The 19,450-nt window shown below is 31.1% G+C and overlaps 1 protein-coding gene across 1 annotated transcript in view; it reads right to left on the bottom strand.

Moving 5' to 3' along the window:
- The window catches only part of LOC132723364 (glutamic acid-rich protein-like), a 31,097-nt gene extending 11,930 nt beyond the window's left edge, over nt 1–19,167 (bottom strand). The window contains exons 1-6 of the mRNA XM_060708062.1: nt 19,134–19,167; nt 12,719–12,880; nt 9,762–9,824; nt 9,289–9,365; nt 1,452–1,502; nt 909–1,004 (exon numbers count right to left, since the gene is read on the bottom strand). Coding sequence (XP_060564045.1) covers nt 909–1,004; nt 1,452–1,502; nt 9,289–9,365; nt 9,762–9,824; nt 12,719–12,880; nt 19,134–19,167 — 483 coding nt within the window. The remainder of the gene's footprint in view (nt 1–908; nt 1,005–1,451; nt 1,503–9,288; nt 9,366–9,761; nt 9,825–12,718; nt 12,881–19,133) is intronic.
- Nucleotides 19,168–19,450: the final 283 nt, after the last annotated feature.

The raw sequence follows: 19,450 nt of genomic DNA, 5'->3' as shown, positions 1-19,450 counted from the left end.
TGCACAGAATATTCTTAATTTTTCATGTGAAAAATATATATATAAAACAAGATCCATTTTCTTGCCAGTAAAAAATTTTCAACAAAGCGAACTCAGTTATGGAAGGAATAGATATTGTTAACAAAGTCTTAGAAGTTTACAGTTATTGTGAGAAAAATGCAATCAAATTTTTTACTCTTTATAAAAGCAAACAAATAGATAATAATGCTTACCTATATAAATACAGAAAATTGTCCAAAAAGGTACAAAGGCTTGTTATTAAGATGTTTTATCAAGTTAATCACTGCTTTATTATTATAAAATCCATAAAATTGTTCATAAAACTAAAAGGCACAAACCCTTAAGTAGTAAAACATATTTGCTTAACCAAGAATTTCTAAGTAGAAAAAGGGGCATAATTATGCAAAAAGGAAATCAGAGTTATTTGGCTTATGCCAATCATATTAGATAATCACAGAGAACAAGTGTGTTTAGTTTCAATCCATTCCCTTTAGTAGGTATGGAGATACCAGCTTGAAGGCAAAAACTTTACCAAGATTTTCTATGTAGAAAAAGGGGCATAATTATGCAGAAAAGCATATCAGAGTTATGGGACTTGTGCCAATCATTTTAAATAATCACAGAGAACAAGTGTGTGAAGTTTCAATCCATTCCCTTGAGTAGTTATGGAGATACCAGCTTGCACGCCAAAAACTTAAGTACAGGGACGCCGACAAATGGGTCGATTATTCTACGAATAGTCAAGCTAAAAATCATTTTTTCTTCCTTTAATTTTAACAGGTCTGTCTAGACACACTTGCTGTGTTGTGTCCAAGTATGTATCCTTTCCATAAATTAATGACATTGGCCAAGTATGAATAGTTTCCTCATATGCTCATGCAAACACAGATTCAATATCAAAATTATACCTTTCTTAAACTTGGTATTTCAGGCAATTCTTCTTCATTATCATCTTCTTCTACCTTATCTTCTGCAATGTCATTCCTTCCTTTAGCTCCTTTAACCTGAAAGATTTTAAAGTGACATTTCACATATCCAAACTGTAAATAGTGAGTGAACAGAAGAAAGTCCAAATAAGTTTACATTTTGTCATGATATCATTCAAAACCAAGTAAATTACTCTAAATATCCTTCAGAAACTACCTAAGTAAAATATAAAGAGTGAAGCAAACAGATTTACACTTTATTGCAAACATTTTATAATAATTTATGTTGCTCATCATCATCAACAGTCAATCATCACCATTATAACAGTCAATCTTTTTAAATATTATAGTCAATTAAGTTGGATTTGACAATTACTAGATGAGTATAATGTTACTTTATAGAGCTCTACTGAGCTTTTCTGTAGAAAAGTATTACATCTTTTATCAAATTTGGAAAAGTTGCAGAAATACTTTTCAGTGTAAACCTTTAAACTTTATTTTCTTAGCCAAAGTTTAGCTTATTACCTCTTTTCTACCATCATCTTTTGTCAGATCAACTACTTTTTTTCCATCCTCCTGCAAATTTGAAATTCAGTTTTATCATTACACTTTCTTAAGATTTTTTTCTTGAACAACACTTGAGTAATATTTTAATCTCCATTTTCAGAAATATTCAGTACAATAAAAAACATATAGGTTTATTAATTATTTTATGAAGCTCTGAATGACAACACTTCATATACATGTAAACCCATTTTACTTCATTTGATTATATATTTTTAATCACAAATAATGAAATAATTTCAATTGTACAGCTTTGAAATTGATTTTACTGATTGTTTGTTTGCTTTAAGTTTATTTGCATACAGCAGCAATAACATCTTTTAAATGTATCAATAACATACCAGATTTTTATTATGCCATTTCCTTTTTCAAAAATAACTAATATTTCAAATAAATATATGGAAATAATCAGAACTCGTAACAATAAGCAATTAAACTAGGGGGCTATGATGGCCCTAAATCACTCACCTGAGTCAGAATACTTGTTTATTTTGGTCTTTTAAAGAAGATTTTTTGTTTGTCTTTTACTATATATGCATATAAGGAAAATCAATGAGCCCCTGGGAGGGGTGAATTTTTACCACAGGTTTTTTTTCTATTAAATTGGCAGACACTCACTAGAAGATGTTTCATGCCAAATATCTAAGCTCTATCACTTTGGGTTTTTTAAAAAGAACCTTTTTGGTTTGTTTTTACTTAATGTAAGGAAAATCAATAAGCCCCCTCCAACGGGACCAATGTTAACCCCACAGCTTTTATATGAACAAACAAACACCCATTAGAAGATGTTTCATGCTTAATATCTAAGCTCTAGCTATTTGGAGTTTTAGAAGATTTTTTCAAGTTTTTAATAAGACTATATAAGGATAATCAATGACCCTCAGGGACAGGACAAATTTCTACCCCAGGGCTTTTATATGAACAAAATGGTAGACACTCACTAGAAGATGTTTCATGCCTAATATCAAAGCTTTAGCTATTTGGGTTTTTAAAAGAAAGATTTTTTAAGTTTTTAATATAAACATTTATTACCCTTCCAGATTTTTTCCGCCTTTTTGATTGGATATTGATCACCAGAAAGAAATTGATTTAACCGAGCCAGACGGGTACCCAACGTTGTAAACAACATGCGCTGAGGTGATGCGCATACGGTTTCGATTTTACGCGGTGTAAATTCCGATTTAAAAGCACTTTTTAACTGTCAAATGATAAATATTTACCAAAGTAGAGTAATGATACATATTACCATCAGTATCGAAAACAAATATGACCTTGTGAAAGCTTGATATTAATTACAAAAAAGTGCGTTCAATACACTACTCCTTTTCTCCTGTTTACATTCGTTAGGTACGGGAAAAAAATACGTCCTGTATTTATGTGGACGTCATGTTGTGACGAAGAGGTACCCTAAAAAGGAATCTTATTTCGACGTTTCATTTAAACAGCAACGATTTTTTTTTAAAAAAATTGTCTAAACTCGGCAGGGGGAAGGGTAATAAAATTATTATTTTTGGTTTTGGAGTGATATATGTGGATATAATTACCTGCCAGATAAATATCACCCCTCGGCCTAACGGCTCGGGTGATATAAAATCTTAACAGGTAATATATCCACATATATCACTCCAAAACCAAAATAACATATAATATGGATAATCAATGACACCCTAGGATGGGGTCAATTTTGACCCCAGGGCTTTAATTTGAACAAACTTAGTAGACACTCACTATAAAAAGTTTCATGCTTAATATTTAAGCTATAGCTATTTGAGTTTTTTAAAAGAAGATTTTTTTTTAATTTTTCTTTCAGTTGCCATGGCAATCAGTTTTCATGGAAATAAATTCTTTGAACAATTTTTAAAGGTGACCACCAATGGAACTCATTTAAAGTAAAAGTTTAAGAATGAATGCCAGATGAACAACGATCACCAAAGCTCACCATGTCACTTTAAGACAGGTGAGCTAAAATCTAAAAGCTTAACAATGAAACTTCATACCTGAACACATTCAATATCATGATAACAGTAACATTTTTACATTTAACAATGATATAATATGGTCATGCAATACCTTTATTTCAACCACAATTTTTATTTGAAAGCAAATTCATGAAATCAATATTCCCAATTGATTGATTTGAAACACTAAAGTGAAGCCACTTAGTATTAAGTACAGTTAAGCCTAAATATCATATTCTAATGTAGTATTACTGTCCCTATGAACTGCATCACTCTAAATGGCATTTAAATGTTAATACCTTAAATACTTTAATTTAAACTCACAGCTACCGCAACAAATTAAATAGGAAATGTCAATGAAGCATAAGTTGTAAAGGGTATAAAGCTAAATGTTATGAAACAATTTAATAAAAATTTATAGAAAGTTATCAATAGAAATATATAGCTTTCATTAAACATTCTAACACAACATAAAATATTATTTTGCAACCAAATATGTTCATGTCATGTGTCATTAATGTATTATATGTTTTATTTAAGAAATAATATATCCCAAACAGTGATTCTATAGCTCAATAACATCACTGTTTGGAGTTCGGATGCGAGGAATTATATCACGAGTGCGTAGCCCGAGTGATATAATGATGCGCATCCGAACGACAAACAGTGATGTTATCAAGCAATAAAATCACTGATTTTGATATATTATTTCGATTCTAACACGACATCAACAAATAAATGTTGCCGTACTTGATAGTTAAGCGAAATTGCGCCTGACTTGTTTCCGTACTTATTTTCAGCGCGTCGGATTTTTAGTGGTTACGTCACGTGTATAATGATGACGTCACATGTCTAAATATAGAACGTCAAACTGTGCATCTGTTGCATAATAACACACACTTTCTGTTCTTCTATGTTCAATAGGGAAAATTGCGGGTCATGTTAGAATTGTATATATAATATGGTGATGAGCTTTTTATGCTTAAACGAAGAGACAAAGTTTCTGTTCTGTTCTATACCATAATTCAGAAAAGTTGTAGCATAAGATATCATGGTATGTTTAATGACATTTTTATAGAGGTACCTAGAAATCACATTTATTACAATTTAAAATTACTTATGTAGGATATTTTGTTCAAGCCTACCTTTCAATGTGTCAGATATTTAAAATTCCAATAATTATCAAGTTAACAAAGTTAATTAATGTAAAATATCAGAAATCTAAAGTGTCATAGAGAAACACCAGAGGAAGTATTTTATTATTCGATGAAGTCTTATATTTATACAAGTCTTATATTTATGTATATTTTTTGTCATATACATCAAGTGGATAATTGTGTACATGCTAGAAGTATTTTTAACAGATCAATATACAACACATATTTTTGAATATTTTGCACTTGTGTTGTTTGTCTTTTTTATTTTTTCAAACCTTTGTAAATCACTTGAAATGTATTGAACTTTTAAATGAACAACCCTTCCTTCTACAGAACAAATAAACTAACAAAGCATGTAACATAAAGATAAACATAATACTTGGTGTATTATAAATCAAATAATTGCAAACATCTTTCAAACAAAGATTGGATGGTAGGCAAAATAGGCATAATGTTTTCTTAAATAATAGAATGTGTCTTCTTTCAATCAATTCCAATGACACAAAGATGAAATACCTTCTCTTTACATAATTATTGCAAATGCACATTTTATAAATGTGTTGTAGAATTATACAAATGTATTTACAAGTTATATCACATAAAAAGTTTAATGCCTATTAATTTATTTTTATAATTACTTATTTTCACTTATTATGTCCAATTTTTAACCATTCCATCCAAACTCATATAAATATTTAATACAATATAGACCTTTTCTGTTGTCTCTTTCTCCACTCTTTTCAGATTTTTAAATTTAACTTGAAGCTGGGATTTCTCTAACCATGATAAATATAATATATAAGTTCACACTTTGTTTCAGTGAAAGCAATTGAAGAATTTAAATTTTGTGTATGTCCCATATTTGAAGCAAAAAAGGTTAAAAAAATAAAAAACAAATAAATAAATTGTACCAGATTCAACATTTTCTTTTTCCTTTTGATGATTATATATAAAAACTTACAAACATATTTAATATTTTTTAAGTGCTTTCAAACTGGAATGGCAATCTTTCTTTTTTCCATATCAACTTAATTCAAATGAAAGTTTTATGTCATCCCTTGTTTCTGTTCTGTATAAAAAACACAATGTTCATCTGTTTGGTACACAAGCCACATGCAAATTCAAGCGCATATAGACAAATCATTTTATATAATCAAGTGTTCAAGCATAAATCTATTATATGATTATAAACAAGAGCTGTCACTGGACACAGTAAGGAAAACAAAATCAATTATGTAATATTACGTATTAAGTTACAGTAAAAATATAACATTTGTTTACATAAATTCCAAGTTCAAGGGGGAATAATTCTGGAAATAGTCATGCTAAAGTTATGAACCTTGTCACACAACATGTGAGTAATGATAAGATATATATATGAAGTTTTAAGTACATACCTTAAAAAGTAAAGAAGTTATAATATTTCTTAAAGAAAATCCTAAATTCAAAGAGAGATTAATCTGAAAAATGCTTGTGTTGTTATGAAGCTTTTCACATAAGATGTAATTTATGATAGGGAATAGGTATTTACAGTTTGAGGTAGATACCTTTAAAACTAAAGAAGTTATAGGAAAAATTAACATTTTCAATTAAAAAATCTATGTTTATGGGGAGATAATTCTTGCAATGTTGGTGCTCGAGCTATGAACCTTGTCACATAAGAGGTGGTTAATAATAAGAAACATATATTTGAAGTATGAAGTTGATACCTTAAGAAATAAAGAAGTGACAGTAAAAAAAAACAAAATTTTTAAAGGAAAATTCAAGAAACATATATTTGAAGTTGATACCTTAAAAAATGAAAAAGTAATAGTGAAAAATATTTTAATTCACCAAAACTTTAAACTGAAATCTGGACGCGGACACAGACATGGAGGCAGGTAGGACAGCTCTCAATATACTTTGTATAGTTAAGCTAAAAAGTACTTTCAATGTAATGAAGTCATACTTATTTCATGCTTTCTAGTGTTTTACTATAATATATCAGATGATTATTATTATAAAATATCATTTTCACTGCAGCCGGACTATATCTGAATGTGCATGAAAAGAATATTATAACTAAATGGAATTACAGACAAAAATAAAAGCAGTCATACGTAAATATTCCTTCTTTAAGGAAAGAAAATTGATGTCATCATTTATCATGTTAAAAATGTAACAAAATTAGAAAGATTTCACAGCACTATACACGTATTTCAAAATTGATGATGTGACGTCATGATGTGATGACATAAAATAGGAATATGCGCGACGTTACCCAGCAAAATTAGTAAACTATACTTAAAATAATTAAAAAAGCATGAAATAAAAAGAAAATTTATTTGTTTTACTTATAATATTGAAATATATTTCATTTGTGAACACCAGCTATTCTATTTCACTTGTTGCTATGCCACTCGTGAAAATATTGCATCTGGTGTTTACTCAGTGAAATATATTTCAATCTTACATGCAAAACAAACAAATATCCTCTATATGTACACATACACTATTTTCACTTACTCATGTTAGTTAAAACATAGCACAGGTTTTCTTTTCTTTTTTTTGTTCTGGCTTTCATGATAACATCATTGACATTGTCTGCCTTATGTTCATTCTCTAAAAAAAAGCAAATTTTTAACAGTTAAAATATAATGGCATATACATAAGCTAATTTATTATTATTATTATCATGCAAGACTACAAATAGTGCTTGATCACACTTCATTATCTTCAAACAAAAGCCTGGATAATGCCTGATAATGGGTCTTGGAAAGTGACCTTGAACTGCAATTCAAAAACAAGAACTTTAGGAAGATACATATATTGCAAACAATCTTTAACACAGATTTTTCAGATTAAAATCTTTGCTAGAGTTATGGGCCTTGGACAATGACCTCTAAAAAATAATGTCTCCAAAGACATGTATTAAGTTCATTTTCTACCTGTAATAGTTATAAGTAATGTCATTGTATGCAAAATTAAAAACAAGCATAAGTATCATTATAGTATTAAAAATGTAACTTTAATTTTTAAAGTAAATTTTAAAGTAAATAATAATTCCTTTTTTGCTGAATAATGTTTGTATTTTCTTAATTTGAAGTGTACAATTGGAAATGAAAATACTTACTTAAAAATAATGTATCATTAAAATATGTAAATGTACATAATATGTTTTTAATATTTATTTAAAAAATAATGTATCATTAAAATATGTAAATGTACATAGTATATTCTTTTTGTTTGACAGTGTGTATTAATATAAAAAATATGATGAATATATAAAAGTACTATATTTAAAAGTACTGATACTTAATTACTTCCTTAAAAAAGTACTGGTACTGCAGTACCGAGCTAAAATCTAGTACTGGTACTGGTAATGGTACTGCATAACTTAGCAAGTACTGGTACTTAAGTACTATACCCTTAGTACTGATGCAGCTGTACTTTGTTATTATGATCACTTAGATTAAATTTTAAATGGTTACCTTCAATTGTTTGAAGAATCATGTAACATGCCAAAATTTAACCAAGAAATCCCTTAATTATTATTCTTTCAAAATCTATACCACAGATTTGGGCATTGGAAAGCAAACCTATCATTCTCTCATTATGCAGTTACAAGCAAATATCATTTAATAGTGGTTGGTAATATATGATATAGAGTGCATAAAATCTTTGAACAACATAGATATGCTGACACAAGACCAATGTGATTAGATAGCTAGCCCCACTTTTATTCAAAAAGTAGAGCTAAATACATAGATCTGCATCTAACATTTCAGTATATAAATGATGGTAGGCTCTTATAATTAAAGAAAATGCCTCCTTTAATCACAGATAATAGTTTATAAATTGATTGACTTTAAGAATACACAGTAACAATTATAAAGGATTGCAAATAATTACCATATATTTTTTCCGAATAAAACTGCATCTTGCACTCTTCAGAAACGTTCAACAGGCTGACAAGCAATGCCTTCCATTCTTTACATGTCGACTTGCCCCCTACATGCAAGAAGACCTTGCTGCACCTTGCAGCCTTCTGCTCCACACCCACCATTATGAAGCAAATTTTCTGAAATTTTGTTTAAAACTCATAGACAAAGATGTAAAATCTTACAAAAAAAAGGAAGACATACCAGCATTTTATAAAATAAGATTCAATGAAAATAAATATTCAACATAATTATTGTCACTACTAGCCCAATGAAATAACCAGTTACCCCTGAAGTACAAATTAAGTGTCCTACCTATTCACTTTTGGCTGATTTAATAAAAACAACAAAACAATTGGGGACTTCTCAATGTTTTGATGAAAGAAGATTCTGATAACATGAGCATCGCATGCAGTATAAACACCTGTCTGTTAAAACTTCTAAGTTAAAACTAAGTGATAACTAAAAAATTATTGCTTTTAGAATTAAGCCCACTTTTTTTAAAACCACACCTTATCATGATAAGCAACTATTCCAATGTCATGTTGAAAATATGTTTGAAAGATTTATTTCTTTATGATGATGATGATGCAGCAATCATAGTAGCTTGATTTTTTCCCCCAATCCAGATAAGCTATTCTTTTCAGGACAGGATGGTTCTTGTTTCAATGCATTAACAATGCATCAAAATCTTCTTTTACTTGAAAACTAATTTTAGTTTTTCTGTAAACAATTTGCAATCATTAGCAAAATATATACTCACAACATTAGTATCTCCCTTGCTATACTTTCTTTTCAGGAAGTTTATGGCGGTGTTTACTCTTTTATCTGTCTGCAAATCTATGCAACATAAATGCATGTATAAAAGTTATTAACAATCATGTATACTGTAACATATTCAAATGAGTAGTTGCTATAGTGTGATACAATATGCACAATATTTCCAACCCTGGGGGCTGGTTAATTTTGACCCAAGGGGCATGATTTTTTTAACTATTGTAGACAATCAAATGATGATTCTACATGCCAAATATCTAAGCTCTGGGCATTGTAGTTTCTGAAAAAATGCTCCTGTTATCAACTTAAGCATCAGACAGGAACCTTTTATATAACTTTTGTACTGGACCAGCAAATTGTTCAGGAGATGTACAACGGTGAATGACTGTCCACAGACATTGCATACAAAGCTCATTTAGCTAAATATGCAGAATTGCAAATAAATTCCAATAACCATACCTCTATGACTTGACACTCCAGATGGTCCTGCCTGCTCCACTGAAGATTTTTCTTTAGTATCACCTACAAAAGTGTATAAGAAGAAATTAACTAACATAAGTTTTAATCACTTTATCCTCCTAGTTAAATTCAGTTTACATATTCATAATTATCACATAAACCGCGGCGCAGGAGTGTAATAAAGCCATTTAATAAAAACGATATAACACTAGTGTAATAACACTTTGACATGACGTCATTTGTGCTATATAAAAACATAGCGTTAAAACGCGCCAGTGTTAGCGTTACATTATGGGCGTGTCATTGAAAAATTACTCATTTCAACAGTTTACTGTTTTTATTTTATATATGTGATAAATAGAATATTATATTCGTGTAGATTTAATACTAAATTTATTGAACTTGTTGAATAAAACAATATTATGCTCGCCAGAGGCTCCCATAATATGATTTTATTCAACTTGTTCAATAAATTTAGTATTAAACTACACTCATTCAATATCCTCTATATAATTAGGTTATATTCAATGACACCTCCGCAAAGAGTCCCTATGTAGACCAATAGCCTCCTTTCAAGGTTAACAACAGATAGGGAAGAGTGATTTAAAACTAAGACAAACAAGAACAGGTTTGAATATCTGCAGTAACACGCAGTTTGAGATATTAATCATTTTAAAAAGAAATCTCCAGAAAAAGACAAAAAAGTAAGCTTAACTGATGTTGATTTTAAAAGTTCAATAATTCCAAAATTAGGCAAGGCAGAGTTACTGTTCTTTGCACTGCACTTCTAATCACTGTGATCTATCAACCTACAAAGTTTCTTGTTGATATCTCTCATGGTTTCCGAGTTATGTTCCGGACAACTTCAAAATATAAAAATGAACAAAGGGCAATTACTAAAAAAATTGGAAAGGCGGTGTTCAAGTTCTTGTGCACTGCACATCTACCCATTGAGATCCATCTACCTACAAAGTTTCATGTTGATATCTTTTGTAGTTTTAGAGTTATTTCCCAGACAAGATTTTTTAATAAGGGGAGATAATCAAAACATTGGGCAAAAAAGAGTTATGTTTTTTTTGTACTGCACTTTTACTCAATGAGATCAATCTACCAACAAAGTTTCATGTTGATGTATCTTATAATTTCCAAAACAAAGTTCAAAAAGTAAAAATAAACAAGGGCAATAACTCCATAATTAGGCAAGGCAGAGTTATGATTCTTGTGCACTGCACATCTACCCATTGAGATATATCCACCTACAAAGTTTCATGTTAATATCTCTTATAGTTTTACAGCTATGTTATGGACAAGATTTTTCTTAAAGGGGAAATAATTCAAAAATGAGGCTTAATAGAGTTATGGTTCTTTTCCACTGCATTTCTACTCAATGATATCTATCTACCTACAATGTTTCATCTTGATTTCTACTCAATGAGATCTATCTACATACCATGTTTCATCTTGATATCTCATCCCCCTTTACAGGTCAAGTAAAGATGTTTTTTCTTAAAAAAAAACTGCCACCTTTTTCTATTCACACTGTAATTATTTTCATATCTATAGATTTTACTACTTTGAACATAACATATCTACCTTGTGTGAAGTAAAAATATGTTTATTTTATATTTGAAAAAAGACCCTGGTGTAGCAATTATCAATATTTTCTAGTATCAAATTTGAGCATAGTGTATCTTTAATAAAAAATTAAGGTATAGCCCCTTTATAGCCACATTGGTCCATTTTAGTAATAATTTTAGGTAGGAAAACCAACTTAAACTGTTAGAATTATGAAACTTGAACCCCCCCCACACACACATACACAAATGCATTTGTTTGTTTATCTGTTTGTTTGATTGGGTTTTATGTCAAACCTACACAGTATAGGTCATATGGCGATGTTCCAGCTTTTCTGGTGGCGGAAGACCTTAGGTGCCCTTCCAGGCATGAACGGGATTCGAACCCACAGTGGTTAGGAACAAGTAGTTTAAAGGGACTCCACTGAGGTTTGAAAGCCTAAAAAACATAACATTAGAATTTCTTACTCAAATGAACTTGGGCGCTTTAAACAGAAATATATGCAAAGATAGTTAAGAAATTTACCTTAAAATAAATCAAAAATCGTAGTTTTATGCTTTTCTTAGCCTAATTTGAGTGAAAAGCATTTAAGCGCTTTTCATTTTGGGTCATATTTCTTTACAATTGGAATAATTACTATAGAAAAACGAAGTGCGCGAATGATCTGAAAGTTTGCACAAAGATTCGTGGTCAACACCTACATCAAATGGTACATTTATCTGGAAAAAATATTTTCAGTCCCATTATGCCAAAAAAACTCAGTGGATTCCCTTTAAAGTCAACGATCTTAACCACTCAGCAATGGACGCCCCCAAAAATGCATTAACTTTACATTAATATATCATTTTTGTCCAGGTATTAGTATTTTTCCATATACTAATTACAAAGTTTTACAAAAAAACATTGAAAATTCAATAATTACACCATCTTAAAATTATAAATAACCAAGTTCTCATCAGTTACAGTTTACAGGTGGCAAAATTGAATTATTTGACCTTAAAGAAGCATAATTCTGTCATATTAACAATAAGGAATTATTGATTTTGATGAAAAGAGTTGCATTGTGATATTCCTTTCATGGGCAAAGTGTCAGGTTAATATACTTGGACAGGATGGGACAAAATGATTCCTTTATAGCCCCCTAAAATTATGTTTGACAGGGGGGTGGGGGTTGGGAGGAGGAGAGGGGGGGGGGAGAAAACTGGTGTTCATTACAATTATGATGTGATTAATTTTTATCTAAATAAGGAATCCTGCCAAAATATATTAAAATCTAGTGTATGTATTGAGGTTATTTTTTTTTATCATCAGGCCATAGCTTAAATGCTTTTGCCCCTTTACAACTTTTGTAAAAATGTTTACAAATGAAAAATGAAACATACCTGGTACGCATTTTTTGCCACATTTACCACAGTACATGTGACCTGATGTAAGTTGCTCATCACAACTTGAGCATGTTTCTACGTCAATGGTTTTTGTCCCACATTCGAGACAAAACTTTCCATCTCTGCGGCACTTGCAACTTTCACAGTACATTCTTTTACCTATTCAAAATAGTTAAAAATCATGAGCAATAAATAGTAGTCTATTATAGCAATACTGCATGTTAACCAGTGTTTCTCAATTCTGTTCTAGACAGTGATTTTCCCTTATATAACAGATGCTATTGGGCCTTTTCCAAATGAATCATGTTGTTTTCCCAGATGTATGAACAAACACCAACATTTTTAATTTAAAAAAAATAGCAATTAATTTTTAATGGCTAAAGCCTGTTCCCAATTAATTAAAAAAAAACACTGGTACATATTGCTAACAGGGCAGAATAAAGCTTCTTGCAAATAATGCCTTTATTTAAATTTGTATTGAAATTTTAACCTTGTTATATTTACAAGTGTCATGAAAAAACCAGCACTATAGACCTGTATTACTAATCTTTGTGGCTGGACATAAAGCCTATTATAAGAAGGGCAAAGAAATTTACAAGTTTACAAACTTGTGTTTCATATAAGGAAGTCACTGGCTAGCTGCAAAAATTTCTAGCTGTACATGAGTCCATACAACTAGCCCATACACACTGTTGAGACTAGAAATATTTTATTGAACCTATTCTCAAACCTTTCATTCATGAGCTGTTATTTTTTTACTTGAAGTGACTTTGATGTCTTCAGTTTGTCTGCATAAAAGCTTAGTTTCTGATAGACATGTCTGCTGCTGTCAAATGAAAACAGTGCATAGGAACAAATATTTACATTACATATTTTATAATTTAGTGTAATTTGAATTTTCATACAAATTGCTATTACATTTGTAGGTCCTGTAAATACACCATTAACTATTTGTGAAAATGAATATTGTAGACAAAAATATCTTAAAGCAGGTACCTGCATCCTGTAGGATACTTCATTCTCATGTGATGTCATATAACAATCACTTCATTGGCTAAACTAAACAGTAGAATTTCAGAGATACTGGAAGGGGTTTGAGATTAAGTTCTGTGGGAATGGGGTCGGTGCCCTCTGAAGGGGGAAAAATGCAATAGGTGGGGTAATTTTATTTTGTTTATTTATAATTTTATTTTGTAGAGAAGGGGAGCAACTCTTGAAACACAAGTTAAATATATGTCGTTTTTTCTTCATATACGGATGTAAAATATCGCCCCGTTGCATGTTAAACTGTTGGGACGCCGGGAGTAGCTCCCTTTACCTACCATAAAATAAAACATTTTAAGGCAGTAAGTTGCAAAAAAAAGAATGATATTCATTGCAGGCAGATTGGGACTATCTTATGGGGGCAAATTTCAGCTTTGAGGGGGAAAAACATACTATTTTGAGGGGGGAATGGGGCCGATTTTCACCAAATATTTTTGTGCAAAAAACACTGGGTTAGAAGTATGGTATGAGCCTCAGATATAAGTGTCAATACAATCAGAAATAAACAAACTAGTTTGTTAGTTATGAGAAGAACCTAGCTGTACTGTGTCAAAATCTTAATTAGGTCTCTGAGTTGGAAATTATGAAATCTGTATGGAAAAATGTTCAAAAGTGAAGTCCTGTTTGATGGTCCCCGATCAGTAAACAACAACAAATTATGGAAACTTACTAAGGCTATTGCAACTTTAACTAACTTTTATATAAAGCACTTTGAATTCTGCTTGCTGCAACCAACCAGTTATCGTACATGGTTGTGACCCGATTATGGTCGTGTTTATCTTTAGTTTACTTGAAATAATTGCACTGTGTAGTCTTGTATTTACCTTTAAGGTCCTTACTTAAATGTCTTGTTCAAAATTCAGCACCTCCTAAAATAGACAATGGTATAGTATATAAAAGATAACAAAATGACTTACAAGCTGGACAATTCGATAAGATTCTTTAAGAACAGTATAAACAAAATTCTCTCTGTAGTTGTTGTTGTACAGCAGTTCCGGAAGAGGGGGAGTTACATTTGCATTGACCAATGAAAACATTTCACAAATCCGCTCTTTGGATATGAAGCTTACGGCGGGTTTCTGTTCAATTCAGTTCCAATCTCTTCACTTCAGCGGAAAATGACTATTTTTAGTAACAATTCGGCCGAACTGTTTGACGGTGTAAAAACCCGTCAGTATACATACTAGAACAGAATAGAACTGATTTCCGTCAGAGTAGCATATAAATCATACAAGCGATTCGGCGTTGTAATTTCGATGTAGCGACGGTAGCTCTGATATCGGAAAATTAAGACGGTTGGAATTGGTAGTTACATATGAGTTGAGTTAGTAGAGTTATGACGGAGAAGCGCTTGGACAGTTATAATGGCGGAGTGGATAGTTGACGGCGGGCAGGAATTTTTTAACGCCGGGGCGGGTTTTTTTAACGGCGGATTTCCGTCAGTAGAAATTAAATTTGAGATACATTATAACGGCGGAATCTTTCGGCCGGACAAGTATTACGTACGGCGGAGTGGATAGCTTATGGCGGAGCGGGTATTTCTAACGGCGGATTTCCGTCATTAGAAATTTACATTGAATTATATAGTAACGGCGGAAGGGTCCCATACCGCTTTCCATATTATGTATTTTGGTTTAGATATAAACATCAGAAATAATAAAAAAAAACACGCTAAAACGTTTTTTTTATGGGAGAACATAATTTTCTTTGATCTAATTCAATAAAGTCAATACGGCTGTTCCTTAAAAGGTCATTAACCATTGTAGAAATCGCAATTGCCAACACTAATTTTCTAGAAGACAGCGAATTTACCCCTCATGGACATCGCACAATATATGAGCTGTTCTTACCAACTTGATAAAATGTTGTTTTGTTTATAGACGTAAATTCTTTTTTTAATTCATATATAGCGTTTTTATGGAATGCATTTTCTTGCTAATAAAACCGTGTTGTACGGAGGTTCCTTATAGGATCATTAAACATAATGGAAATCGCAATTGCCGACACTAATTTTGTAGAAGACAGCAGAATTACCCCTCACGGACATCGCACAATATATGACCTGTTCTAACCAACTGACTCAAATGTTGTTTTATTAATAGACGTAAATACCTTTTCAATTCATAGCGTTTTTATGGAAATTATATTGAATGGTTACAAAGTTGCTAGGGTGCCACAATTTTTAAAGATTATTTGCAATAATAAAGCTAACAACGCTGCGATAAAGCCTTAAATGAATATGAAATTATCTATATCATTATAAAAATATCTCCCCCCCCCCAAATTTTATGATGAAATAATTTATAAATTACGTGATAATATTATCTTAAAATCTGAAACAGTCTACCAATGTTATCTGAAACATTGAATATAAAATATTTCACCAAATGTTGTGCAAAATAATGAAAACCAACGAAAATGTTAAGTATACGAATAGTTTGCGAATGTTGTGAAGAAATAGAAATATTTACTGTGGCATAATTCACCTATGCATTGATAATGGTCTCTAAACACGCACTCTACAAATATTCTGATAAAATTCATTCCTTACTACAAATGAATATAGCCCCCTAATTTTGTTATGACATAAAACTTTTATTGTAAACTGTCTCTGTGGTGATAAAATGTCTGGAGATTACAAGGAAATGTTTCCTTTTGTTTGTCATTTCTTTCCGTTACTCTGTAATGAAGCAATATTTTCATTCTATGCTTAATACAACTACAGAATGTCTTCCGTTTTCTTTCTGAAAACGTTTTTAATTCTGTGGAGAACAACAAAATGACGACAATAAATAAAAATTGTAAGGTTTATGATGCATTATTTATTGAAATTATGATAAAAAGACATAACTTATTATTTAAAAGGCCCAATAAACCCCAGAAATGATATTATTTTTGTAAAACCTTTTTTTATTGTTGGCGTCCTTTTATGGATGCCAAAGTGTTGCTAATTGGCCATAAGCTGATCAAAAAGTTGAACCATTTTTTGATGAAAATAAATCAAAAATCGCAGACAAAGCTTAATTGAATATGTTCATGAAATACTAGAGACAGTTCAGCATCTCTAACGCTCCCTAGCACCGTCTTAAATACTAAATCTTTTACAATCAATGATCCCAAATGATCAGAAAAATATAACAACGCTGACATAAAAAACTTTTCAATAATGTAATTTAAACTACTCCTACGCTTTCAAATACATTTTTATCCTAAATTACTCTATTCGTCTTGTTGTCGTTTTAATTTAATTTAATTTATAAAAAATTAGGCTGCCGGGAAAGAACTCTTCTACGGATGTTAAATTGGAGATAGAAGGAATTGGAGATCGTATCTAAATATAAATGAATTTTGGTATTCAAGTTTTAAATTGTAGAGTTTCATCACTGTCAATAAACCCAGAATTCAAACATTTATAGCTGTACTTGTGGCCGTGATCGTGAAACCGTATTATACATAAACACTCAGTCTGATACATCCAAGAAGTAGAACTGAAAGTGATATATTTTAGCTGGTTGAACTGCTTACATAAAATTTAATTAAAATAAACCGCATTTGACATTTTGCAAAGTACAGAATCCCGAGTCTTTATGACATTTGATACGATTTGTTGTCACAAAAGATCTTAAGCATAAAGCTATGAGAATTGACATGTTCGGTATTTTATCTGCCACAGAAATTTTTTGAAATGTGCTTGAACCTTCATGACATACTTAAATAGTTGTGTAAGTGTACTCCATCACTGAATCTGTCAATTTCCTGATTGATATTTCTTCAGATTTAAATTAAAGGGCACATAATCACTGTTGTACAGCGTCCACCGGATATAGCCACTAAAAACACCGAAAACGAAAGTAGAAAGCTGCACACCGAGTACACCCAATGTAATGTTTTAACTTATTTCTTCATCATAACTTCGTCGATTTTTCCAAACTAAACAATATTGTGAAGCTAAATATGTCTAGTTTTAGAGCAGTATTTGCTTATGTCTGCAATTAAATTGGTGATAAATTGTAGCGTATTTGTTGACATTTGTGAACGATGTTGATATTTACCACTAAATCAAGCCCAAAACGCATTTGCTGTATCAAATTTCGCCGTTAATACAAACTTAAGTTATCCTTCTTCTTATATTTGAGATTTCACCCTTCAACTCGAGCTGCTTTTAACAAAATTTGCGAAAAACTGTCTTGCCTTGTGTACAGAGTCTAGCACGGATGTGTCCGGGGTGTAGATGGAAAATTGTTAGCGATTGTACGGGGTGTGGAAGGTAAACGAATGTCATTTTAAGCAAAATAAATTCAGTACCAGAGCATATACACGTGCGCTGATGAAGCAAACGATTTATGTCGGGAGCAGGGATTGTGAAGTGAATGATTTTAATTTTATGAAGGATAAAAATGTTTAATTAAATTGTAAACATGTTACGCAACATGTATATTAATTGCAATAAACAGTTTCCGTCCTGCTATACCACTTTTTATGCGTGACTATAAGTTAATGGAAAACTGTAAAACTCAAAAGACCACAATTTCATTCCATATTGGTAGAACATTATGTACAGCAAATTCTTTAATTTGTCTTAAACAATATCAAACCATGTTCGAGTTATGCATTGTGAACTAAACTTGATCTTAACTTGTTATGTTGGGTTATTATTTCACTTGTCTTAAGACTTCATTGAAAAGCAAACATATGTTAATGAGCTTTGGTAAAATATCCACCTTGATTAGTTAGGTTAATCTTGTGGAAATACTATATTACTGGCTATAAAGTCTAGCATATTTTTTTTTGCAGTCAAACTCGGGTGACCTCAGTTGTGATTTCGATATTGTTTAATAAATACAATGCTGTCGCTTATGCTGCTGCTTTTTCTGAAAATGATTATGATGACTATTCAATGATGATGACGACGATGATGATAATGAGGGTATTTTATGTTTTTAGTTCAACAATGCCATACCAAATTGTACATAGTGTGCAGAGAGATATGAAACATTTAAAGAGTCTATTCGGCATATTATTTTTGGTATCTTCTGTTTATTCGGCATATTATTATTGGTATCTTCTAAGTCGACTTATAGCCTAAATAAGGCGGCTAAAACTGTTTTATAGAAGACAGTGCTAATGCCGTTTTGTAGAAAATGATACTCCTGCATAATCTTTTAATCATTTTTCGACCTCCTGTCTTATGTGTAGGTTAGTTATACATGTATATATATATAAATATATCCCCATTCGGACCATTTGATCAGATGACTCCTCAACATGTCTTTTAAATACCGACAGACACTATTAAGCTGATGGTTTCGATGGTACGACACGCAGCTATACTGTTAGGCTCAAAAACACTAAAAATTAAATTGTTTACCAAATACCTCTTTATCGTCCTCTAATCTATCCATGTTTAGTCTGAAATGAGATTATTTCAAATTAAAAATAATAAAAAAGACTATACATTAAAAAATATGTGTCTGCTAGACACCGTACACATCTACTTAACCCTGTACATTAAACTACTACACCCCGTTCACTTAAATTTGTTTTCTTTGCTAGACTCTGTACACAAGGCAAGGCCGTTTTTTGCAAATTTTGTTAAATGCAGCTCGAGTTGAAGAATGTAAACTTAAATGTAAGTAGAGGGATGACTATAATTTGTATTAAACGGCGAATTTTGATACAGCAAAT

This window comes from Ruditapes philippinarum, unplaced genomic scaffold (genome assembly GCF_026571515.1).
Source record: "Ruditapes philippinarum isolate M1 unplaced genomic scaffold, ASM2657151v2 ctg10577_1_1_1_1, whole genome shotgun sequence".
NCBI classification, from domain to species: Eukaryota; Metazoa; Mollusca; class Bivalvia; order Venerida; family Veneridae; genus Ruditapes; species Ruditapes philippinarum.
This window is presented reverse-complemented; position numbering and strand designations above follow the sequence as displayed.